Here is a 22,701-nt window from a genome sequence, read left to right as displayed (position 1 = left end):
TATTTCCATTATTAGAAGCAGACTTGGGAAAATTTGTCTCTCTCCAAATGACTGTGGTTGAGATGGCATAAATATGTTCAAAACCCTTTTCACAACACAAAATATATTATGGGATGCCAAATGTCTGTGGAATAATCTATATGACCATACCTCCATCATGTGTGAGAATAGAAATCACAAATTGTGTTGCTTTCAATCCTGTTTGAAAGGCATAAATAAGGACCTCTATTTTTTAAATGTAATGACTATACCCTTCCCAACAGAATGATGAGTACCTATTTGCCCTATTAGAGGTCAATGAAATTAATTTTAAAAATTCCATGTCTAAAAGGCCTGTTCTCTAAACATAGTCCTTTTAGAGTTACAAGGAATAAACTAATTTCATTTATACCTGATGCATGAATTCCTTCTAAAATATCAGTAAGTCTTCATCTAGCCTGAAGACTCCAGGGATGGGGCAACAAGCTTCAGTAAAGACACCAGTGCTATACCTAGTGACTGTTTTAATATATCCTGAAATGCACATACTGTGTGCCCAAAGACTTCCCTAGGAAATGTTCAATTTATCAAATGGTTTCATGATTGGTGTTTACCAAATGCCTGTGAAATTAAGAGAGCTGGTCTTGTGTTGGGACAGTAAGATTTGAAGCTTGTTCCTTAGACCATAAGATCTCAGATCTTGAGATGGAAAAGCTCTGGCACCCAGTCCAACCCCTTTATTTCGCAAAGGAATATACTGAAGCAGATCAATATTTATTGTTCTTGATACTGGTATACAGTTGCTATAGAAATTACACATAAAAATAGTTTGAAACAGATAATGAATTTATTGGTCAGCTATGAGTAGGAAAATACATTGGTAAAGAAAAAAGACCCTGTATATAAATATAATACTAGCTAGTTACAATTTGACCAAGAAGAAAGTTCCACTGAAGAGAACAGTAAAAGCCCTTGTTTACCATCAGACCATATTCAGTTTCCCAATAATCTTATTAAAGAGCTGCCTAGACAAATGCAACATTCTTTGAGCTTAGTGCTGATAATGTGCTGGTTTGTATTACATGAATGGTAAACAAGAGATAGTCCAGTGCATCACACATTATACAGAAGTACTGTGAAGAAAGACTAGATATTCTATTTTAGACACTACTTGAACATACCAAGACATCTATGTGTTATTAAAATATATGTAGCCAAAAAAAAATTGCAAAGTTAACATATACTAAAATACTGTTTCAGGCTGGGTAAGAAATGCCTACAGGAGCAGTTGCCTCAAATAATAACAAAGAAGTTATACAGTTTGGTGGATTGCTTTAAAAATAAATTGTAGAAATTCTTTTGTCTTGGGTGGTTTACTTCCTTACTAGAAGTGGGACTCTAATGTAGTGAGACTGATTTTATGTAGCTTATAGAAATCCAGCCTTATTACTTTAGAGTCATGCCATATATAGCTTAAAAAAAAAAAAGGAATACTGAAACCTGTTGTGAATTTGCATCTTAGAAAAAAATTTGAATTTGACTTTGAAATCCAACATTTAGGAGAACAATTTCCCTAGATTTAAAAAGGATTAGGCCAAACTAAGGCTTACTGGATATCACTGAGTTTCACAAAATAACAACGAATTTCCTAGTGGTCTTCTTTGCCTAACTGATGTTACTATTTGTTTTTAAAAGTTTCAATTGGTTCATATTTCCACAGCTTTACTTTAAATTGTGCCACAAGCTAATTTAGATGAACATTATTTTCTCAAAAGATAAATAATCTCCATAAATACTGCAGACTGTCCTGAGCTTCAAGACACTTTACAGCATGGAATTTAATGGCCCCAAATACCTGTTTTCCTGTAAGAGGAAACTCTAACCCATCTCCCTTCCCTTCCCCACCCACCACTTTAAACAACATTTGTATGATGTGCTTATTTTATTTAGTAAGAACACTGAAGGCCTATTATGGCAACACCAAAACTGTATTTAATGTTTGTCATAGAGCTTTTGAAGAAAAAAAATCTGCACTGTGAAAACATACGAATTTTATTGCATTTTTTTTGGGTACGGTTTGTTGGAAATGAGGTTGATATTAGATTCATGACACAGGAAAATATTTTTAAACACAAAACTTGCTTGACAAAAGCATCTCAATTCACTTTGGGTGTAATTGTTCTTCCCCTTTAGATTCAAAATATTTCTTTGAAGTTACAGATATAAACCTTTAGTAGATTCTCACAATTCAATTTATCACTATCTAAAAGGTGGAAAAGTACCCAAAATGGACCCTAAGTGACTCAGAGATGGCTGTGTGTCTGATCTAGGAAAGAACAAGTATCTTTAAGACACAACAGGTCATAATATTTTACTCTGCTGCCATAAATTCAAATCTATTTAAGACAGTAACAAATACAGGTGAAATATAATGAGTAAAGCTCAAACCTTTAAGAATCTAACAAGTGCACTCCACCTCCAGCATCTATTAAAGTAAAATATCCCCTACTAACAAATACAAAATGAATAAGTGCTTCCCCCAAACCTGCCATAAAGCTTTCTGGACTTATTATTACATAATCCAGATCATCAGAAAAATAGTTTACTCAATTTGATGAGCCCAACTAGCTCATCTTCACTGGAAATTGTCATGATGCACATTACCAACACATTGTTAAGGAAACATGAGTAAACACCTTTTATTCACACTTTACAAAAAAACCGAAAACAAAAAAAGAACAAAGTTATGCATTGACTCTACTACACCAATTCTACCTGCTTTTCAATGTACTGATTATAAACTGGACATGTTTGATGTCTGCACAACTTTAAAAACCAAAACCAAACAAAAAAAAAAAAAACACCTCAAACAAAAACCAGGTCCCAGACAAGAATTCAAGATCAAGACTTTAGAAATTTAAAGTGAAAATATTAGAATTTACATACTATGTCATGTTTTTTATCCTAAAATGGTTAAGCACACATTTAAGTGCCGGGATTTTATAATAAAATTTTAAGTCATTATTGGCAATGACTCATCCACTGTATTAAAAATGCTCACAGCATTATAGCAATTTTTCCCTTAATATTCATACAGTGCCCTTTTGCTTCCCTGCCTGCAGTTGAAACAAAAGCAGTTAGACCAAGCTCTTTTGGAATTCATTTAATTGATTTTTAAAGACAAGAAAATGGGGAAAGAAAAGATAAGTTAATTTTTCAAGTTAAAGTTGGCTTTACATCTCTAATCTACTAATGGCACTATGAGCAACAAACACAGGATATGATATAACTTAAGTCTTGCTTGACACACTAAAATAAGACTTGGTCACTTTAAAATGATCTGAAGAATTGTCTTGGGAACCTGTTCTGAATATACATCTAATTTACACTGCTTCATAAATGAGAAAACATTACTTTTTTTTTCAAGGAATGATATTCTCTTTCTTGGAGACAGGAACACACTGAAACTGAAAAGAATTCACATGATAGTAGTATTTTGAGTGACAGGCAGCACTATGCAATGACTCTCTGTGAGCAGTGCTTGGGTTTGGTGAGCTAGGAATTGGGGACCCACATTCTGAACATGTTCAAATATGTGATATTCAATGCTTCACAAAAGGAAAAAAATGCCACAGTTTCTACAAAAGCATTTTCATAAAATTTTCACAAATGTTAACAGTATTTTTTAAAAATATAAAAGAGGATGCACAGATTCTCTCTGCATGCACAGGCAGTGCTTGTTGAGAACAAATAAGAGCAGGCACAGTGGAGATAGGACAAGTAGTATTTTAAACAGAAGTTAAGAAGCTGTACATAAGCATCCCTAATTTTTCTTAACTTAAAAAAGTTAAAGATTTAAAAATATTAGAATGTACACTCATTAGCCCATAGAAGTCTACTGATCTACTGCTTAGCTTATCTGTCCTGGGAGTCATATTTTTTCATACAATTCAGAAATGCATGGATAACTCTGGTTATCTCTGGTCAGAGTTAATGTCTTAAGCTTTAAACAGATTTCGATTTTAAAAAGCAATGTTCTCAATTTAAATATAAAGTAGTTCAAGAGGGCCAACACAACCCTAACAGTGCAAATCCTTAGCAGAGAAAGCCTGTGGCAGCTTCTTTTACTTACAAGCTGGCCTAACACATGAAACCGATAAAAATTTAGCCTTAGTTTACAATACAATCATTTCCAAATCTGATTTTTTAAAGTACAAAATCTCATAAATCAGGTCTTCTGTAGTTCATATACAAGCATAAAGGCTAAATTCAAATTCTATATTTTACAAACAAAGTCTGAAAAAGGAGGGAGTGAAGTACAGAAGTATGGTCTCTGGATGTTACTACTGGCCTCAAAAAGTAGTGCTACAGATTTCTGTGCAAAGAGAATATGTTGTATAAACATTACCCTATTTCAAGGCATGAAAATATTATGCTGGATAGAAGAAATAGGAAGATTACTTGTAACAAATTAAAGACAGGTGCAAATGCACCAATCTCTGTCTAACAGTATATAAAGCAGATTGGGCTCAGAATTTTTTATCTGTTGATAGCACCTGGCTTTTACTATGTCTTTACCAAATAATCAAGATTTAAAATTCAAATTACCATTAAGAAAAAAATCCCTGTTGGCCATACCTCACTCCTCTATATTCAGATTTTACAATTTTACAAATCAGATTGAGGTTGCCCTCTCAATGTACTTGACTACCTTCTGCCAGGAAGGTGGATACCATTGACTGGGGGCAGGAAGGGTAGTAAGAGCTCCAGTTGTGCAAAAAGTGAGAAGTGGTCAGAAGGGATGAGTGGATGTGGACAGCCGCTTATATTGTTCTCTATTAGCCAATGGTGATCCAGAGGTCCAAGAATGCCTAGGATGTTTAGTTGAGGTTTAGAGTAGAAGATGTAGTCAATTATACCCTGGAAAGCAAACAAAAACAAAAACCATAAGATATTATTGAAACATCAAGGGCTTTCTTTAGGGAACATAGTTTTATCACTCATAATACCATTGCGATTTATCATCATATAGATATTACCACCACAAACAAAATCATTTACATAACTTCACTCAAAGAAACTAAGGACAACATAAATCATTATGATGATTTGATTCCAGTCAATGATAGGAAGGAAAAAGACATAAAAATGCTTTCTAGATTATGCTATTTGGCTTTAGAATGCAATCAACATAAATCCTAGCTCTTGAGACCCATCCTGATTCAGCCCTGCCGCTAATCCAGTACCCCGCAGAATATCAAATGGCAGGAAGAAAATATCCAGTGCCATTGAAGGTAACAGAGTTGACTAGCTAGCTAATTAGTTCAAACGAGTAGTATAAAGCTGTACAAATTAAAGGGTAAAATGGCCTAATTGTGGGAGTGTGGGGTAGGAAGATGGTTATAGATATGCCAATAGAACATACCTCAATCAGGAAATAAACCATAGAAACATTTAACTGAAAGTTATCTTTTCTTGAAAATAAAGTACTACTCCCCCCATCCCCTCTCAATCCTATTAAGAGTTTTCAAAGATTATGCCTACAGAGTATAAGCATTGATAAGTCTTACAAAGCACAGTGACAGATTGTGTCTCATCTGAAAAAGACCTTAGATAAATGTAGAGGAACTCATAAGCAGCAGGTTGGCCACTATGCCAGATGATTAATTTTTTTGGTCACAGAAATTGACAAAGACCTGTGCAGAATGCTGAGGAGCTATAATCTGCACTGATATTGATAAGAGATATAAGACTGATGATTCTTTTGAAATGAAATGGTAAGAAAGACATGGAAAACATTCTATTGGAGGATTAGGGTATAAATAATTTATAATTCACAAATACATCAGCATTCCAAATGTAGGTAAATAATCCACAGAATCTCTAAATAGGTAGGATAAGCGATTCTGTGAGTTAGGCCCATCTCAACATAACAACAATACTTTCAGGAAGACACAGATTAGTTCAGTAAGGGATCTTTACTTTTTTTTTTTTTTTTTTTTTTTAAACCCTTGTACTTCGGTGTATTTTCTCATAGGTGGAAGAGTGGTAAGGGTGGGCAATGGGGGTCAAGTGACTTGCCCAGGGTCACACAGCTGGAAGTAGCTGAGGCCGGATTTGAACCTAGGACCTCCTGTCTCTAGGCCTGACTCTCACTCCACTGAGCTACCCAGCTGCCCTCTTTACTTTTTTAAATGAAATCAGGTGCCTTGGAAAGTAATCACAAATACCTGCCTCCTCCTACTTCATTGCTGCAGCTAATTATATAGGGAAGAGATAGGATTATTCTTGGTAATAATTGACATTTATACAGAACCTTAAGATCTATAACACACATTCACTCATTTATTCTTAATCTTGTAATAGAGGTATTTTTGCTATTAACCTCATTTAACAAATGAGGAAACTGAGGCTCAGAGAGATTATTTGCCTGGGGTCACAGAGTAATTGCTGGGATTCGGATAGAATCCAGGTCTTCTAACTCCAAAGCCAGTGCTTTTTCCATTACAGCATGGAGCCTTCTCTTATATAAAAAGGGAGATATCCCTAGCCTCCTTACAATATAAACCTGGAGAGGCTACTGGGAGAAGCCAATTTTGACTGACGTTTTCAATGGGGAAAGAGAATGAAAGCAGAAAAATGAAAGTCAAGGCAGAATGCTACAGTGAAGAAGCAAATGGGTATACAACAAATTCAGCAAAGAAAAGAAGATATTGCTGAAAGCAGAAAAAGACAGCAAGTGAAGTATCAACACCATCATAAATTAAATGTCTTCAGTTTCTTTTGTGCTTCCAGGTTTAATCTCCAATGTACCAGATGATTTTTTGCACTTGTCTTCTGATGATTTTTTTTTTTTTTATCATTTCTCTACATTCAGAAAAGTTTTCCTTTTTTGGTGGTCGTTGTTTAAAAGATATAAAAACCCAAGGTTTTAAAGGGTAGTTTGCTATTACCCTGACAGTTCCATCAATGAACCCTCCCATGTGAGCAATAACACAAATGCACTCCTATTAACTGAGTTAATGGAAGTTTGGTGGGGTAGGGGAAGGTGGGAGACAAGTATTTATTAAACATCTATGACACATCAGGTACTGTGCTAAGCAACTTACTAGCATAACCACATTTGAGCCTCATAACAACCCTGGGAAAGAGGTGTTATTTTTATTCTCTTTTATAGTTGAGGAAACTAAGGTAGTGATATGTCCAGGGTCACAAAGCCAGGAAGTGTCTGGGTGATATGAACTTAGGTCTTCCTGGTTTTAGGCCCAGTGTTCTGTTCACTGTGTCTTCTAGCTAAAAATAAGAGTAATAGGCCTAGAAACAGGAGGTCCTAGGTTCAAATTTGGTCTCAGACACTTCCTGGGCAAGTCACTTAATTTCCATTGCCTAACCCGTACCACTCTTCTGTCTTGGAACCAATACACAGTATTGATTCCAAGATGTAAAGTAAGGTTTTAAAATAAAAAATAAAATAAAAACAAAAAATAAAAATGAACATGAAATAAAATAAGAGTAATAACTCCTTCATAGATTTTTTTTTACAGGCAATAAGCTGGGAATAAAACTAATCTTGGGGCCAGCAGTCTACTTTGATATGTTTATCTAATGTAAACAGAACACATAGCTAATAGCTAATATAGGATTACTATAAATGTATCAAGCATGTTCAAGAAATAAGATAAGATTTATCAGTTAAATATTTTGGCTAAAAACTATCTTCTAAAGAACTGTGAGAGTAGAAATACAGAAGAAAAACAACTGCTTGAATACATGGGCTGATGGCAATATTATTGGGGATGAAGACACTAAATGATAATTCTAGTCCAACTATCAATAATATGGAATTAGATCTTAATCAATGATACATGTAAAACCCAGTGGAATTGTGCATTGGCTATGGGGGGTAAGGAGGTTTGGGGGAGAGGGAAAGAACATGAAACATGTAACTATGGGAAAATACTCTACACAAACAAACAAATAATCAATTAAAAATATAAAATAAAATGTAACTGGGAAAATTTTAACAAAGCAAAAAAATAAAAACTATCATCTATACATAACAAAAGACGAAGAATTTTTAAAATAGAATGCATACAATAACGTACATAATTTCTAATATCTCAGTGTCTCAGGAATAGCATTGTAAACATCATCTTCTAGACAATGCAATTCATGAAAGCAGACCATTTTCTGTTAGTTTCACACAGAAATCAAGTGTTATTACATTACCAACGTAAAGAAAGATGACCTCCCTCCCATTATTAAGGTCAAACATTTTGATCATATATTTTTATTCTGGAGATTCTGGAGAATCTGACTTCACTTAATTCTGACAGTAAAGCAACAGATAACTCTGTTTAAAAACTTTGCCATCTGAGATGTGGTAACCATTTTTAAAAAATCAGTTTAACATCCAATTTTACTTGATATACTAACATCTCAACTATATAAAACAGTTGAATTAAAAGGAAGCATAGTCTTTGAAGATTTTTAGAAAACAAAACAGATGTTTTCAAAACATACATATTTGAATGCAAGAACTTTCCTCTCAGGATAGTCCCTCATTCAGAATCTAAAATGTTCACTGCTGTGGAATACCTCAAACCTCAACAAAAGGAGGAATTATTATAACACAAATCTATAGAGTGAAAATTCCCTTTTTATTGATGGTCACATATTTTTAGGCTAGAAATTCCTTTCAGATAAGCATGTGATGAAGTGTGAAGCATATACCACATGAACTTTTATCAAAGGATTTGCCAAAACTCAGTATTCTACAAAAACATTACATGAGTCTTTTACCCCCAATTTAAAAATGTCCATGTTTTTAAGACATGTATTTTATTCCTTTTTTTTTTTTAAACCCTTATCTTCCATTTTAGAATCAATACTGTTCATTGGGTCTAATGCAGAAGAGTGGTATGGGGTAGGCAATGGGGGTTAAGTGACTTGCCCAGGTCACACAGCTAGGAAGTATCCGAGATCATATTTGAACCTAGGACATCCCATCTCTAGGCCTGGCTCTCAATCCACTGAGCCAGCCAGCTGCCCCCTATTTTATTACTTTAAGTGAAAAGACTAGGATTTTGAAATGGATGCTTTCAAGTCTAAATTCTCACCTTGAAGTCAAATGTGTAATTTGTATAAGGCATTAGGCCATTCTCATAGGCACTCTTTAACTTGAAACCATGTGTAATCCTTCCATTTGTTGTTCCATTTTTCCCATTACAGCTGAAGTTAGTAAGACTTTCATTGTATCTCAGTTCTTTGAAGTCCTTATGATTTGTTTCTACTCCACCAGTACTCAAATATTCTACAACACCTATAATAAACAAAAAAGTATACTAATTAAGTTAAAATTTATTAAAATTGTCAAACTTATACAGTTACCTTATACCAACATGTAATGTAAACTGGTGCTTTAAAAATACTATTTATAAAAAATCTTAAAAATTATATTCAACTCATATTTTAATATCACACATCTCCACATTTTCTGGATACTTTACTGCTAAAACTGGAAGATATTATACAGTGAAACTTCCAGAACATAATTCTCAATTATAATTAGTAAGAGTAATTCCCTGCAAGCTTTTACATAATCAATTGTAGAAGGAAAAACATTTGATATAAAGTTCACTTCTCTAGCTGCCCTTAAACTTTACTAGGCAAATTACTTGATATTATATTTACTCTTCCAAATCAGAGAATATTCTTGTTCTGTATTTGTGTTGATGGAGGAAGAGGGTGGAAATATAGGAGAAACATAGAAAAATATAGTATTGTCTAGTCTGGCACTACAAGCTTTACAATCATTTTAACAGGGCCTATACGATGAAAGATTTAGAAGTAGAAAGAACTTTGGAGGCTGTTAGTCTAACCCTTTCATTTTACAAGATAAGGAAACTGAGGCCTAGGAAATTAAATAACTTATTTAAGATCACAAAAGTAAACAGCAAAGCCAGAATTTGAACCTGGTCTGATTCAAAACCTAACATTGTTTCTACTTTATGACATAACAGCTGCATTACATATTAAACAGCATTTCAAGTATAGTCTGACTCATTTACCCAATTTGGCTGAGTTAATTTCCTAGAATTTTACAAATAAAAATAAGACTAGTTTAGCTTACCCTATATGCCAATAAAATATATTATACTTGAGGTTCTGTGAAAGGATGGTTGGAACCTACAAGAGGTATCTTCTCAGAATTTGAGTTATATCAAACAGCTTGAGAATATGTATTACAGATAATATTGTATTATTAAATTATATATTATAATAATATTATAAGATATAAGACATATATAATATTATAGATAAGGGATAAAACAACTATCAATTTTTATTACTAAAGTAAACAACTTTAATTGTAAACATAAATAAAGATAAGAACAGAATTGTAAATGATTACTTCTTTTAACTATCATTTAATAATTCACTGGGTACAGAGTACATTGAGGGGAAAAAAGACAAAAATAATTAAGATAGGGTTCTCTGCTCTTCATGTTATAAAATATAGGAGAAGGATACATTATTCTCAACTTTTGATAATGCAGTAAGAATACATGTTTTTAAATTTAAAAACCCTTACCTTCCACCTTAGAATCAATACTACTTACTGGTTCCAAGGCAGAAGAGTAGAAAGGGCTAGACAACAGGAATTAAGTGACTTGCTCAAGTTCACACAGCTTGGATGTGTCTAAAATCATATTTGAACCCAGGCCTTCCCATCTCTAGGCCTGGCTCAGTCCACTGAGTCACCTCACTGTCCCCACGATGAATACATTTTAATATTAAATTCAAGCACTATCATGAATTAAGACAGGGAATATCTTAACCTGGGATCTGTGAATTTAATATTTGATAACCATGTTTCAATATAATTCATTTCCTTTATAATTCTATGTATTTAATTTGTGCATTTAAAAACATTCTAAAGACGGAATCCAGAGGCACCAAAGTGCCTATGGTGTCTATGACACAAAAAAGGTTAAGAATCCCTGATTTAAGAACATTTAATTCAGACACCTAAATTTTAAATAAGTCATTCTCTATTTAGACTGTGTGTTTAACATCCAAGAGAAGAGAACATACTAGAATTTTCATTATGCTATTTCATTTAAAAAATGTGCAAAATCATTTCATGTTAAACATTTGAAGTTGATCTTCTCAAATGCTAAGTCAATAATGTCACCTTCAGTGATTCATGCATTTATGGAAAAAAATTAATAAAATAAATATTGTTTTTACCAGAATCTGGCAAAGAATTGAGATCTGCACATAGCACAAGTGGAATGGTTCCAAATTCTCCCAGTACATTGGACTTGAGACTCCGAGAGGCTTTGTCAATAATGTTCTTTACTTCAGAGAGGAACATCATAGTTTGTACCAATTTCACATCAGAATATTCAGGGTCCCAATGCATATGTGCATTAGCAACGAGAATAAGCTGCTTTTCTGTTCCAAGATGTGGTTTTCCAGCTAAAATTAGAGGACGAGAAACCAAACACTTCATCTCATGCAATCTTATGACTAAAAGCAAATGATTTTAAATGGCTTGTTTCATTTTCAAATGTCCTTAGTATCTACATTGTCTCAACAGCCTAAAGGAAAAAAAAAAAAAAAACCCACAACCTCAAAAGAGGGAGACTACTTCCAATTTACCTTTGCTGCCAAAAAAGTAGGAAAATGTTGAAGTTCAGTGTATGAATAGCTATTTCATTTCATATTCACCTTTATATTTCTTCAAATCAAGAATGCCTTAAAAAAGCAAATAATGAAGGTTTTTTGCTTTTTCACTCATTCCTTATAAGGCTTTCCTAGAAAACTCCCCAATATCTTAAACTTTGTGGGTAGGAGAAATTATTTGACATTTTGGAAAAGACTGAAATTTTTACTTTTCTGAGGTATTAGTCAAGATAATTAAAATATGATCAGCTATTTTTGGATTTCTACTCTTTTCAAAGCTGTCAAGATAACACGCTTATATTTCAGACCCCAACTTCAGAAGTTCACTTACATGACATTTCAATCAATTCTTTTCGAAGTTCTAGTAGCACTGCAACTCCAATGTTATCTTTTGTCATAACTCTGTTCAGCATAGCTTCAGACCCTTCTGAATTTGCCATTGCTAGTTGATTGAATTCAACAGTGTGTTTTTGAACCAATGTGAATCTAAATAAAATAAATAAAAAGCATAGTTGAGAAAATGCTTTCTCAGGAGAAGCAGCATGGTATAAAGGAAAGAGTCTGGGACCAAGAATCAGGAAGCTGGGCCTCTGACATATTACTTTGGTAAGGCACTCTTTCTCTCTGAGACCTTTTGTTTCCCCATCTTATGAATGACGATATTGATGCGTCTCCTCTCTCTAGGACAAAAATTCTATAATTTGAAAACTGAGGGGTATACTAGATAAAGTTTTCTAACCTTATGTATGTTTATGTACATCTCGTGGAGCTGAAATAACTCAAAAACAGATGGTCCACATTTAACAGCAACTTTTAAAATAAAATTTTAAATTAATTTTGGTTTAGCACTGATCCACATGTGGTTTTAGAACTCTGCACAGCTAACAAGGAGGTTCTCTTCTCTGAACTAAAATATGACAACCATAACACACAAAATCTCTTCCCATAACTCCTATACCACATTTTCCCAAGGATCAGGTTCAAGATAAGAAAGTTAAGAAGTTCTTTGGAACATACAGGAAGGCACATGTTGCTTCCATTGATACGAGTTAAATCCCAACAATAACAAAAAAGAGAAAATATATGGACAAATGTGTGCTACACACACAAACATATATATATATATATACAAAATGTATATGTATGTATACACATACAAACGAACTCTCCAACTTTATTAGGAAAAATTTATAGTAGCAATTTTCATTTTTATTTTCATTAATAATCTTGTTCAAACAATAAATGAATTAAACCCCCTCAAAAAAGTCCACCTTGAATGGAGAGTTAAATGTATTATGTTTGCAAGGGAGACAGCTTACTTACTTTTCTGTCTTGAAGAATATTGCACAACCATCAACATGTTTTCTTTCCTGTTCTGACATTGTCCTAGCTCTAGATTTTGGACTAAAGAATCCATTATAGCCGCGTTCCTTTAGTTCTACCAGAAAAAAACTGTAATACTGTTCAGTTTCAACCTCCTGAAAAATCATAAACAGTATAGTATTTCAGTTCCCTAAAAACAAATTCATCATGACACACAAACTATTATAAGCATACCTTGCCTACCATAATTAATTGGTTATATTAAGACAATGTTAGGTAAAAAGGGGCAGTCAGTATCAAAGGAACACTACTGTTAATGGATGATGATATTATGGCTGACTTTAGTTAAAACATATTAGCCTTTTTACTGGAAAAAAAAAAGGCACTGGTCAGGGCAACCTTACAGAGGGGTATGCCTATATACCCACAGGTTATTCATAGAAGTGTTGTACTTGAGTTATAGAGGTCAGAACAGCAAAGGCCCATCCCCTTTTTACAATACATTTTCTCACCTGCTTGTTTTTCATTTTACAAGTATAAACTGCCCAGATCAATTCTTTTGGTACCCAGGAACAGAGAAAAAAACCTAAGATGTAAAGATGTTGTTTTACCCAGGCAATTTTTAAGTAATCAAAATGTCATTCCAGAGACTAGTAGTATGTAAGCACCACATGTAGATTTTTCCCTATGTTAAATAAATGTGCCCTAATCAAGATGGTGCTAAAATCAAAAAGAAAAATCCCATATATGTAGCTCCATTTTCCTAGGCACTTCAGACTAATGTTTGTTGTAACAGTGAGGACAACATGGTTGAAGTTAACTCACCAGGGCAGTACAGGTTTGCAGTGGGAAGCTGATAGTCAGTTTGCCCACCACATCTAGAACCCAAAGGATTAATGCTGAAGCTGGATTATAGGAAATTTATAAAGAGATTATAGGGAACTTATAAAGATGGGAATTCAAAATGCTATCAATTGAAAAATGCCCATTAATGTATACTTTCTTTGTTCCTTAAAGTGGAAATTCTGAAAGATGGGATTTTATACATGGAAACAAAGTTTTTCTCTATACATTACCTGAAGACTTATGATGTCAGCATTGCAGCTCAAGATTTCCTGCATAATGGCCTTTTTTCTGTACTCCCAAGTAAGTGCCCATGATGGACAATAGCCATATAATTGCCGAGTTGCATACTTATCACAAAGAACATTGTAGCACATCACAGAAAACAAAGCTGTAGGGGAAAAAAAAAAATCAGATATTTACATAAATTTCAGAAAAAAATCTTTTAGATTCTTTACTACTAATCTTTGATTTAAAGCACCATAATTTAGAGGAAAACACAATGTTATCTTGATAAAAAAGTTCAGACATGGCTCTTGGATAATCAATAGGTTAGCCTCTAAAATGCAATTTTCCATACTCTCTAATTCCCCTCTATTTCTGAGGGGCCACCCCAAAACATACCCATACACACTACCACCACACACAACACTCATGGAGAAATATGTGAAACTGAAACAATTAAGTTATATTAAAAGCCAAATTTGATTCATTTTTAAAGAACTACAAAGTTAACTCATGCAAAAGCATAAGTGAAGTCCAATTACAACTAATTATAAAGTATTTTATACAAATTAATTCCATCAAATTTAGAATTTCAAAAGAAATTAAGTTAACTGGCAAATTTCTTACTTAGCTAAGAATTCTGATGTCTTGAAAGTCTACTAAATCAAATGTTGCTTTAAACAGTAGGAGAGTTACCTAGGTCTTCAAGATTTTAATTTAATGTCTATCAAATAATGTTAGCAATAAAAGGGTCTCAAATATCATGTAAAATCACAGAAAAGTAAGACCTGACACCAAATTAAGAGAACTAGAGCTAGAACAAAAATTCAAAGCTAGTATTTTTTTTCTTCACATTATACGAATACCCTTTTTGCTGTAACTACATTTGACTATATTTTATAGGACACATTCTTTGTTCTACACAGAGGTCAGGCAGGCCTATATGGAGAAATTTAGTTTTCAAAAATATGATTATTTGTATTTTCTAAACTAAGTTATCTATAGATAGGTTTCTTACAAAGACTACTTTAAGGACCACAATTACTGGTATGTCATAACTTCAATTATATTTGGTAATAACTAGTAGAAAAATAAGCAAACAAAAACAATGCTACCAACCAGTTGGCCTTGTTCTGTCTGGTTCTTGTAACATAATCCAAGATCTTGGAGGTGGTTGTTCTGTTGCCACTAGTGGAATATTTAACACAAAATGAAATGACAATATTTCTATTTGTCTTCCCAATAAAGTAATCTAAACTAATTTACCACTTACTTGTTTTTCCAGTACCTGCCAAATTATCAAGCAAATAGTTCAATAGCCTTCTTGTTCCATCTGGTTCCTGATAGAGGTTCAATATATCTTGTGTAAGTGGATTTCCTTGAAGTATTTTTAAAAAGTAAAATAAAGACTTATGAGTATTCAATCTAGAGATATTAAAAAAACTCTGAATGTTAATTAGTATGAAACTATGAAATTAATTAATATGAAACTTTTAAGTTTCATAAACTGAGTCAGTCTAAATTATTTCAAAGAAATTTTTTGGTCAGAAAAAAAATTAATAAACAAGGACTAAAACTCAAGAGATGAAACCCACTTTCCCCTCTCTAGATTTTAATCAGATTAAATGAGAAGGTAAAAGTAATTAATGCATTGGGATGAAACATGTTTTCTTCTCAGGTTATGGTATTCTCTCAGCTGGTTGGTAAGTTAGTTAACAAAAACTAATGGATTAATTTTGGCCTACTATAGTAAAGAACAAAGAGTAATGAACCTAGTGCCAAAGGATCTGATTTGAAGCTGTGATTCTAACACTTACTTAACTGGTGTTAAAGTCAGAAGACAAAACCTTTCTGGCCCTTATTTTCTTCATCTACAGATAATATTTACATACCTAGCTATGGTAAAGAACATGATTTGTAAAAAAACGAACACGCATTGAACTCTCTTATCACTATCAGTGACTTAGAAGGTCTAGTTGCTATATTTATCAATTTCAAAAATGCCACAAAAGTATAAGTGTAAACAGCTCATGCACTAGACAATAGAATCAGGATCTAAACAAGATCTTGACAAACTGGAATGACAGACTCATTTTAACATGATGAAATTTAACATTGTAAATGTAAAGTTGTGGTTTTTTTTTAATTTAAATACAAAAGTAAAGGATGGCAGCATGGTGAAAAAATAGGATTTCATTCACATCTCAAACATTATGCCATAATATATTCCCAACACATTAGTGATCTAAAGATAAAAATTTTTTAATATGAAGACTAATAGCAATTGTGTAGAAAAGGAATATTCTTATCTAATCATGAGGAAATAGATTTGATTAAATAAAAATAAAAAATTGTTTAAAAGAGGCTGGTGGGGTGGGGGATCTAACTCTGTCTTAAATACTTCTAATAAAAACCCCAAATTGACACAGTTATAAGAATAAAATTCATCACCCAAAAGTACTCAGAAGACCAATTTCCATTAACTATATAAAAAATGTTTTAAATGCTCTTATATCCAATGAAATATCAATGCAATTCTTTTGGCCTCATACCCATTAAATTATAGTTAGCTTAAAAGAAATAAAATTCAATGTTAGCAAAGCTATGATGAAACAAGTATATTATTACACAATTGGTAGAATTCTGAATTGGTACAACCTTTCTGAAAAGAAAAATGGCAGTATGCAATAATTACAGAACTGTCCATAACTTTTGATCTAGTGATTCCAAGGCTAAGACTATACCTTAGGGATATTAGTAATAGGGGAAAAAAAATACATTCTACATAAAATATTTCTAGCTACATCATTTGTAATACTAAAAAATAGAAACAAACCATGTGACCAATGATTAGGTGATGTTCTACAAAGGAAATACTATTACCTACAAAATCATGGCATATCTAAAGAATAGAAATATAAGAAGGCATATGCAGTGATGCAAAATGAAGAAAGCCGAGTCAGAACAATATATATACTCTGACTACATAAATTAACCAATGCCAAGATAAATTTTAGAAAAATACACGGAAGGAAAAAAGAATTTCAAAAGTTGGATATAGAACCAATATAGTTTCTTTTGTGTCTGAAAAAAATTATTTTTTTTTGTTTCTACATTACTTTCATTTTCAAATATCCTTTTCCCTCTCCTATAAGCCATCCCTTTTTAAGAAAAAATAAAAATAAGGGGAAAAGATTATTCAGGAAAATCAATATGTCAACCTGTCTATAGTGTCTGACAATATATGCAGTGGTCCATCAGTGTCCCACCCCCTTTCTCATTCCCAGAAAAAAAAAAGGGATGTATTTTCTCATCTTTTCTTGGAGTCAAGTTTGGTCATTATAATTACATAGCATTCAGGTCAGAGCTTTTATTTTTCTTGGTTGTTGTTCTTCCATTTACACTGCTGTAGTCATTGAGCAAATGGTTCTCCTGCTTCTGCTTATTTCACTCTCCATCAGTTCCTAAGTCTACAATGAAGCTCATGTCGAGTAGGGATCATTTCATTCTTTGTACTTGTATCCCCAGGACCTGGTACATAATACATACTGTTTATTGATTGATGTTTCTTAGGACAGTAATTCCATTACATTCTTGAACTACAAATTATATAGCTATTCAGCAATTGACGGGCTCCTACTTCCATTTCTTTGCCACCACAAAAAGATCTATTATGAGTATCCTAGCCTATATTGGACCTTTCTGTTCTATATTGTCTTTCATCAGGTATTTGTGCTTAGCTATGAAATCTCTGGATCAAAGTGTAAGTTTGAAGCATAATCCCAAGTTGCCATCTAGAATGACTGGATCAATTAATTCATAGGTGACACAGTATATAGTGTGCTTATCTTTTTGCAACTCTTCCGATACTGATTACTTCCACCTTTTATAATCTTTGACATACTACTAGTGTAAAGCAAACCTATTTTTATTAGTTGTAATGTGGTTCTATCTTTCATATGGTTGTTAATAGTCTGAAATTCTTTTGAAGACTTTTTGTTCACATTTTTTGACTACTTAATTATTGAAGACAATTGATTTTTGTTATTTGCCTATGAATTCTAGATAATAGTGTTAATCAGATATATTTAATGCAAATATCATTCCCCAACACTATATATGTACAAAAGTACAATTGAAATGGTCCATATGATTTCTTTATACCTTTACTTTTTGAGTAACAATTCTAAAACAGAAGTACAAGTGCTAGGCAATTAGGGCTAAGTGATTTGCCCATGGTCAATATAGCTAGGAAATGTCTGAGGTTAGATCTGAACTCAGCTCTTCCCAACTCCAGACCTAACCTTCTATCCACTATGCCACATGGCTGCCCCTATATTATGTTTTGAAATGTCACTTTAGTTATTATCTTGTTAAAGTTAATACATACACTGAAAAAAACTCTATTAGTATAAGGAACTGGGAGTAAGGAAATTCTTGCTAATGATGCAAGATGGCATCTTCTCTGCAACATGAGTTTTAGAGAATTGGCTAGAAAACCAAGAGGTCAAGTGATTTGATTTGTCCAGGGTCAGAGACCTAACATGTATCAAAGGGAGGACCTGAACTCAAGTTATAGCTCCAAAGCTGCTTTTCTATCCAGTAAGGCAGTGACAGGCAAATTATGGCCCCCAGGCCAGATGCGCCCCCCTGAAATGTTCTATCTGCCATGGGACATTATTCCTGATCTGACTAATACAATGAGTAGGATACAATACAATGAAACTTTGAAAGAGTTGCCTTAGAAACAGAATTACAGATGAGCATTTCCTTTCCTTTGGCCCCCTCTTTAAAAAGTTTGCCCATCACTGCACTAAGGCATTCTGTGATGAATCAATAGATACTGTGAAAAAGACCGGGAAGTTTTATAAAAACCTTAAAATGAACCAAATGTAATTTGACTGACAAAAAAAAAAGTTATGGTAATCTTGGATTATATTAAGAAAAGTACAGCATAAAGAACAAATGGGGGAAGAAAATGCAGTCATGCATCATGTATATTAAGAAAAGATTTGAAATAGTCTTTTTAAAATCTGAGCACTAAATTCTTAAGAGTTCATTGACAGATTAAATGACCAGAGAAAGCTAACTAGGATGTTTGGTCTGGAAATCATCTAACATGAGGAAATGTTACACGTAAGAAGGAAGTGGACACGGTTAGGCTGGATAAGAGAAGACCATGAAGGATCTGATAGCTGTTTTTAAATATCTAAAAGGCAGGTGTATGGAAGCAGAAAAGAATTATTCTATATAGTCAGGATGGAAAAAATAGTACTGATGGGTAGACATTACAGGAAGGAATATTTGGGTTGCATATAAAGAATTTTTTCATAATTAAGATTTGTTAAAAACAAATAATCCCCACCCAGAATGTGTTGAATTATTAGATAATATATTCTGTCACTAGAAGTATTGAAACTAAGGGGGGATCTCTTTCAGAGATTTTGGAGAAGGGACTCCTCCTGCATGTAGAATAGGATTCTAAGTAACATCTCACATTACTTCAACTCTTAAAATTCAAATTACCATCCTTAATTTTTAAGGGCTTTCCCTATTGTGAGAAAAAGTGGCTATAACCCAATGTGTCAAAATGATCAAAGTGTAGAGTCAAAAACTGTTTTATAAGCTAAAAAAAAAAAAAAAAACTAAAGGAGGAGAAAAAGAAGGGCGGGGCGCATACTGGATTAAGAACTAAGGTAAATGAAGAAATTAGAACAATGATGGAGAGAGAAAAGATATCAAATAGGAACTAACTGATAGGGACAAGAAACTTTGTGCAGATAAATATAAATGAGATAGGGATACTTAACTAGGACTGAAAGTAATTCTCAAATAAAAAATCTGGAGCTTTTTCTAGGTGGTGAAAAAAAGAGCATAAAATTTATTCCCTTTTCCTCAAATATTTCATATTTTTCTAAACTTCCTATTTAATTTCAAAAATTTTAACTACTTCTCAACTTTTACCCACTGAGACAACAAAGTAAATGCAAAAATAAAAAAGCATACCTTTTAGACCTAAAGTCTGCAACTGAAACAGTTTTCCCAGCTCAAAAGGTAGAACTCGTAACAGGTTGTTGTTTAAATGGAGTTCCCTGTTGGAAAAATGAAAGTTTCAGGCAGTTGGAAGTCAATATTAGGCTTCACTTTAGGTTTTAAAATTTATTCTCTGGGAAATAAACTCTTTAGTCAATCCATTTTTAAAAAGTATTCTAGTCTGACTAATCTAGCACACAAAATACAAAGACTAAGTAATGAGACAGTTTAGAATATGGAGGGTTAAAAAAAGGTTTACATAACCTCGTAGTGACATTGACAGGAATGTTTAGATTACACTTGTGTGTCAAATTATTCTTCAAATTATCTCAATATTCATCAAGCTTTACAAATACAGCGGGCTATTTTATATATTGTTAAAATTATTCATGAATGGATCATGAGTGCTACTAAGAAGAATAAGCAATAGGAATAAAGGCAAACCCTTGCAACATATTATCTTTTTTAAAATATCCAACAGGTCTGTTTCTATGATCCTTGGTGCTTTTGTTTATATTTTAAAGCACCTACTCTATAATGAGTAAAACTAATGGATCCTACTGAAAAAAAGAGCAAGAAAAACTGGATTTTGGATAATGACAGCAAGTAGTCCTTATCTCACAGATTAGTGATGGTGAACCTATGGTATGAGTGCCAAAGATGGTATGTAGAGTGCTCTCTGTAGGCACTCAGCTTCCCTCCCTCCTTCTCCCTCACCCCCAGGAGTTCATTACTAGAAAGGCAGAGGGCCTCAGGCGAAGCTGCTTCTCTCCCCCTCTCCACCATGCCTGATGACATTTTTTTCACATCCCCTCTGCCCAGCAGCCAATGGGAGCACACAGGGAGTAAGGTGGGCAGTTCATAGGCGGCAGAGTGAGAGAGTGGGAGGGGAACAGAGGAGGAAGGCCACTCCCCTATACCTCTCTATACTCGCTGAAGACATTCCTCACTTTGCCTGCTCCTCTGTGCAGCAGGAGTGCTTCCTCCCTCCCCTAGGTAAAGCAAGGAGGGGGGGGGGGAAGGGGGTAGAGAGAAGAAAACTCTTCTCAGTCCCACACTGGCACTGAGTGGGAAGAAGGGGCATGGCATGTGGTTTCTGGGGCAAATGGGCATGGCACTGGTCTGGGGGGTGAGGTGGGGACAGGATCCAGCATTCTGTCTCTAGAAGGTTCACCATCACTGTCTTGGACCATAAATATATTTGATTCAGCTCTCTTTCCTAGTCAAAAAAAACTACAAGACTATGAACTCTTTAAGAATTTAAATTTTCTATTTGTATATTTTTCTTAAAATCTATTTTCTTCTTACACGTGGCTAGGGCCTACTCTATTAAAACTAAAGTAGAGCCAGCAAAATTTTGCTCCTTCCTGTCCTTTAAAATGGATCATGACATGAATCAAGTAAAATGGAATCACAAGAAGTGAGTACAGATTCATTCAACAGCTATCTATCTGTACATGGCAGTGCAAACAGTGCAAAGCAGTGTTCTAGGCACTAGCAGAAATACAAAGATAAAGGCATAATCCCTACTCTCATTGAGTTTATAATCTAGCAGGAAGATTAAAATAAGTACACAAATACACAGTGTTATAAAATACTCATACAGTAACTACAACACAGAGTAACATATAGAAAAAAGCAAGTGTGAAGAAGTAAAGTCTTGGGCAGGTGGGGAGGTGGAGGGGGTGGAGGGGCTGGAGAGAACAGCAAAAGTTTCAGTTAGGTTGGACCTAGGCTCATGAAAAGTAGAGCAGAGATAGGCACTGGGAGAAGGAGAAACAGGCATTCTAATTTTAGGAAATGGTTGTAAAACAATGTCTGTGTGTAAGGGCTAAGTAGAAATGGCAGACCAAAGGCCATTCACTTTTTTGGAAACAATATAAAAATCTCAAGTTTTACAAGGTATCATAGCTGGGACACCCTATGTTCACAGAAATTATCTCCAAATCTAAGCTTGTTATAGGGATTAAGTATAGTATAGTAGAAATTTTTAAGTCTAACTATTCAATTGAATTTAAAAAATACATTTGGTTCAAGTATTACACAAAGCATGACAGTCTGTTCCACAATATAAAGGGCCTGCTACATAATTTCAGAGAATGTGGCATCCATTTGTTACTAAACTATTATAAAAATCTCCAGGAAGAATAAGTCATGCTTTTAAAAATATTTAAGGTAAAGAACTACTAATAAATGCATTTTAATTGTTTTCAAGATTATTCGTGCCTGTGTCTAAGGGTGCCTGATTTCACATTAAGTTAAATATTTACCTGAGTGACACCATGTTTCCGAGTTCTGCTGGTAAACTACGGATTTTATTAGAGGACATGTCCAGATAAACCAAATTTTGAAGCTTGGCAATGTCTGAAGGAATTCGGGATAAAGAATTGTCACTAAGATGCAAAGCTGTCAAGTGGGTCAGTGACCATAAAGATGAGCTTAAGCTTCTGACTTTTCCTATAAAAGAAAAAAAAAGTAATCTAAAGATATCATATCATTTTCCCTCAACCTTTAGTTCTAAAATGAAACAAAAACTGGTGTTTAACAAACCACCTTTAAGTAGTCACATATTCTAACTTGCTTTAAATCATTTTGCTTAACGTTATG

The 22,701-nt window shown here is 33.7% G+C and overlaps 1 protein-coding gene across 1 annotated transcript in view; it reads right to left on the bottom strand.

Moving 5' to 3' along the window:
• Nucleotides 1-4,686: 4,686 nt before the first annotated feature.
• Nucleotides 4,687-22,701, bottom strand: part of CNOT6 (CCR4-NOT transcription complex subunit 6) — a 43,150-nt gene continuing 25,135 nt past the window's right edge. The window contains exons 3-12 of the mRNA XM_044661606.1: nucleotides 22,365-22,551; nucleotides 20,068-20,153; nucleotides 15,335-15,439; nucleotides 15,181-15,249; nucleotides 14,070-14,227; nucleotides 12,994-13,148; nucleotides 12,002-12,156; nucleotides 11,233-11,463; nucleotides 9,099-9,301; nucleotides 4,687-4,899 (exon numbers count right to left, since the gene is read on the bottom strand). Coding sequence (XP_044517541.1) covers nucleotides 4,687-4,899; nucleotides 9,099-9,301; nucleotides 11,233-11,463; nucleotides 12,002-12,156; nucleotides 12,994-13,148; nucleotides 14,070-14,227; nucleotides 15,181-15,249; nucleotides 15,335-15,439; nucleotides 20,068-20,153; nucleotides 22,365-22,551 — 1,562 coding nt within the window. The remainder of the gene's footprint in view (nucleotides 4,900-9,098; nucleotides 9,302-11,232; nucleotides 11,464-12,001; nucleotides 12,157-12,993; nucleotides 13,149-14,069; nucleotides 14,228-15,180; nucleotides 15,250-15,334; nucleotides 15,440-20,067; nucleotides 20,154-22,364; nucleotides 22,552-22,701) is intronic.

Source organism: Gracilinanus agilis, chromosome 2 (genome assembly GCF_016433145.1).
Source record: "Gracilinanus agilis isolate LMUSP501 chromosome 2, AgileGrace, whole genome shotgun sequence".
Classification (NCBI taxonomy): Eukaryota; Metazoa; Chordata; class Mammalia; order Didelphimorphia; family Didelphidae; genus Gracilinanus; species Gracilinanus agilis.
The sequence above is the reverse complement of the archived record's forward strand: the minus strand, read 5'-3'. Positions and strand labels throughout refer to the sequence as shown.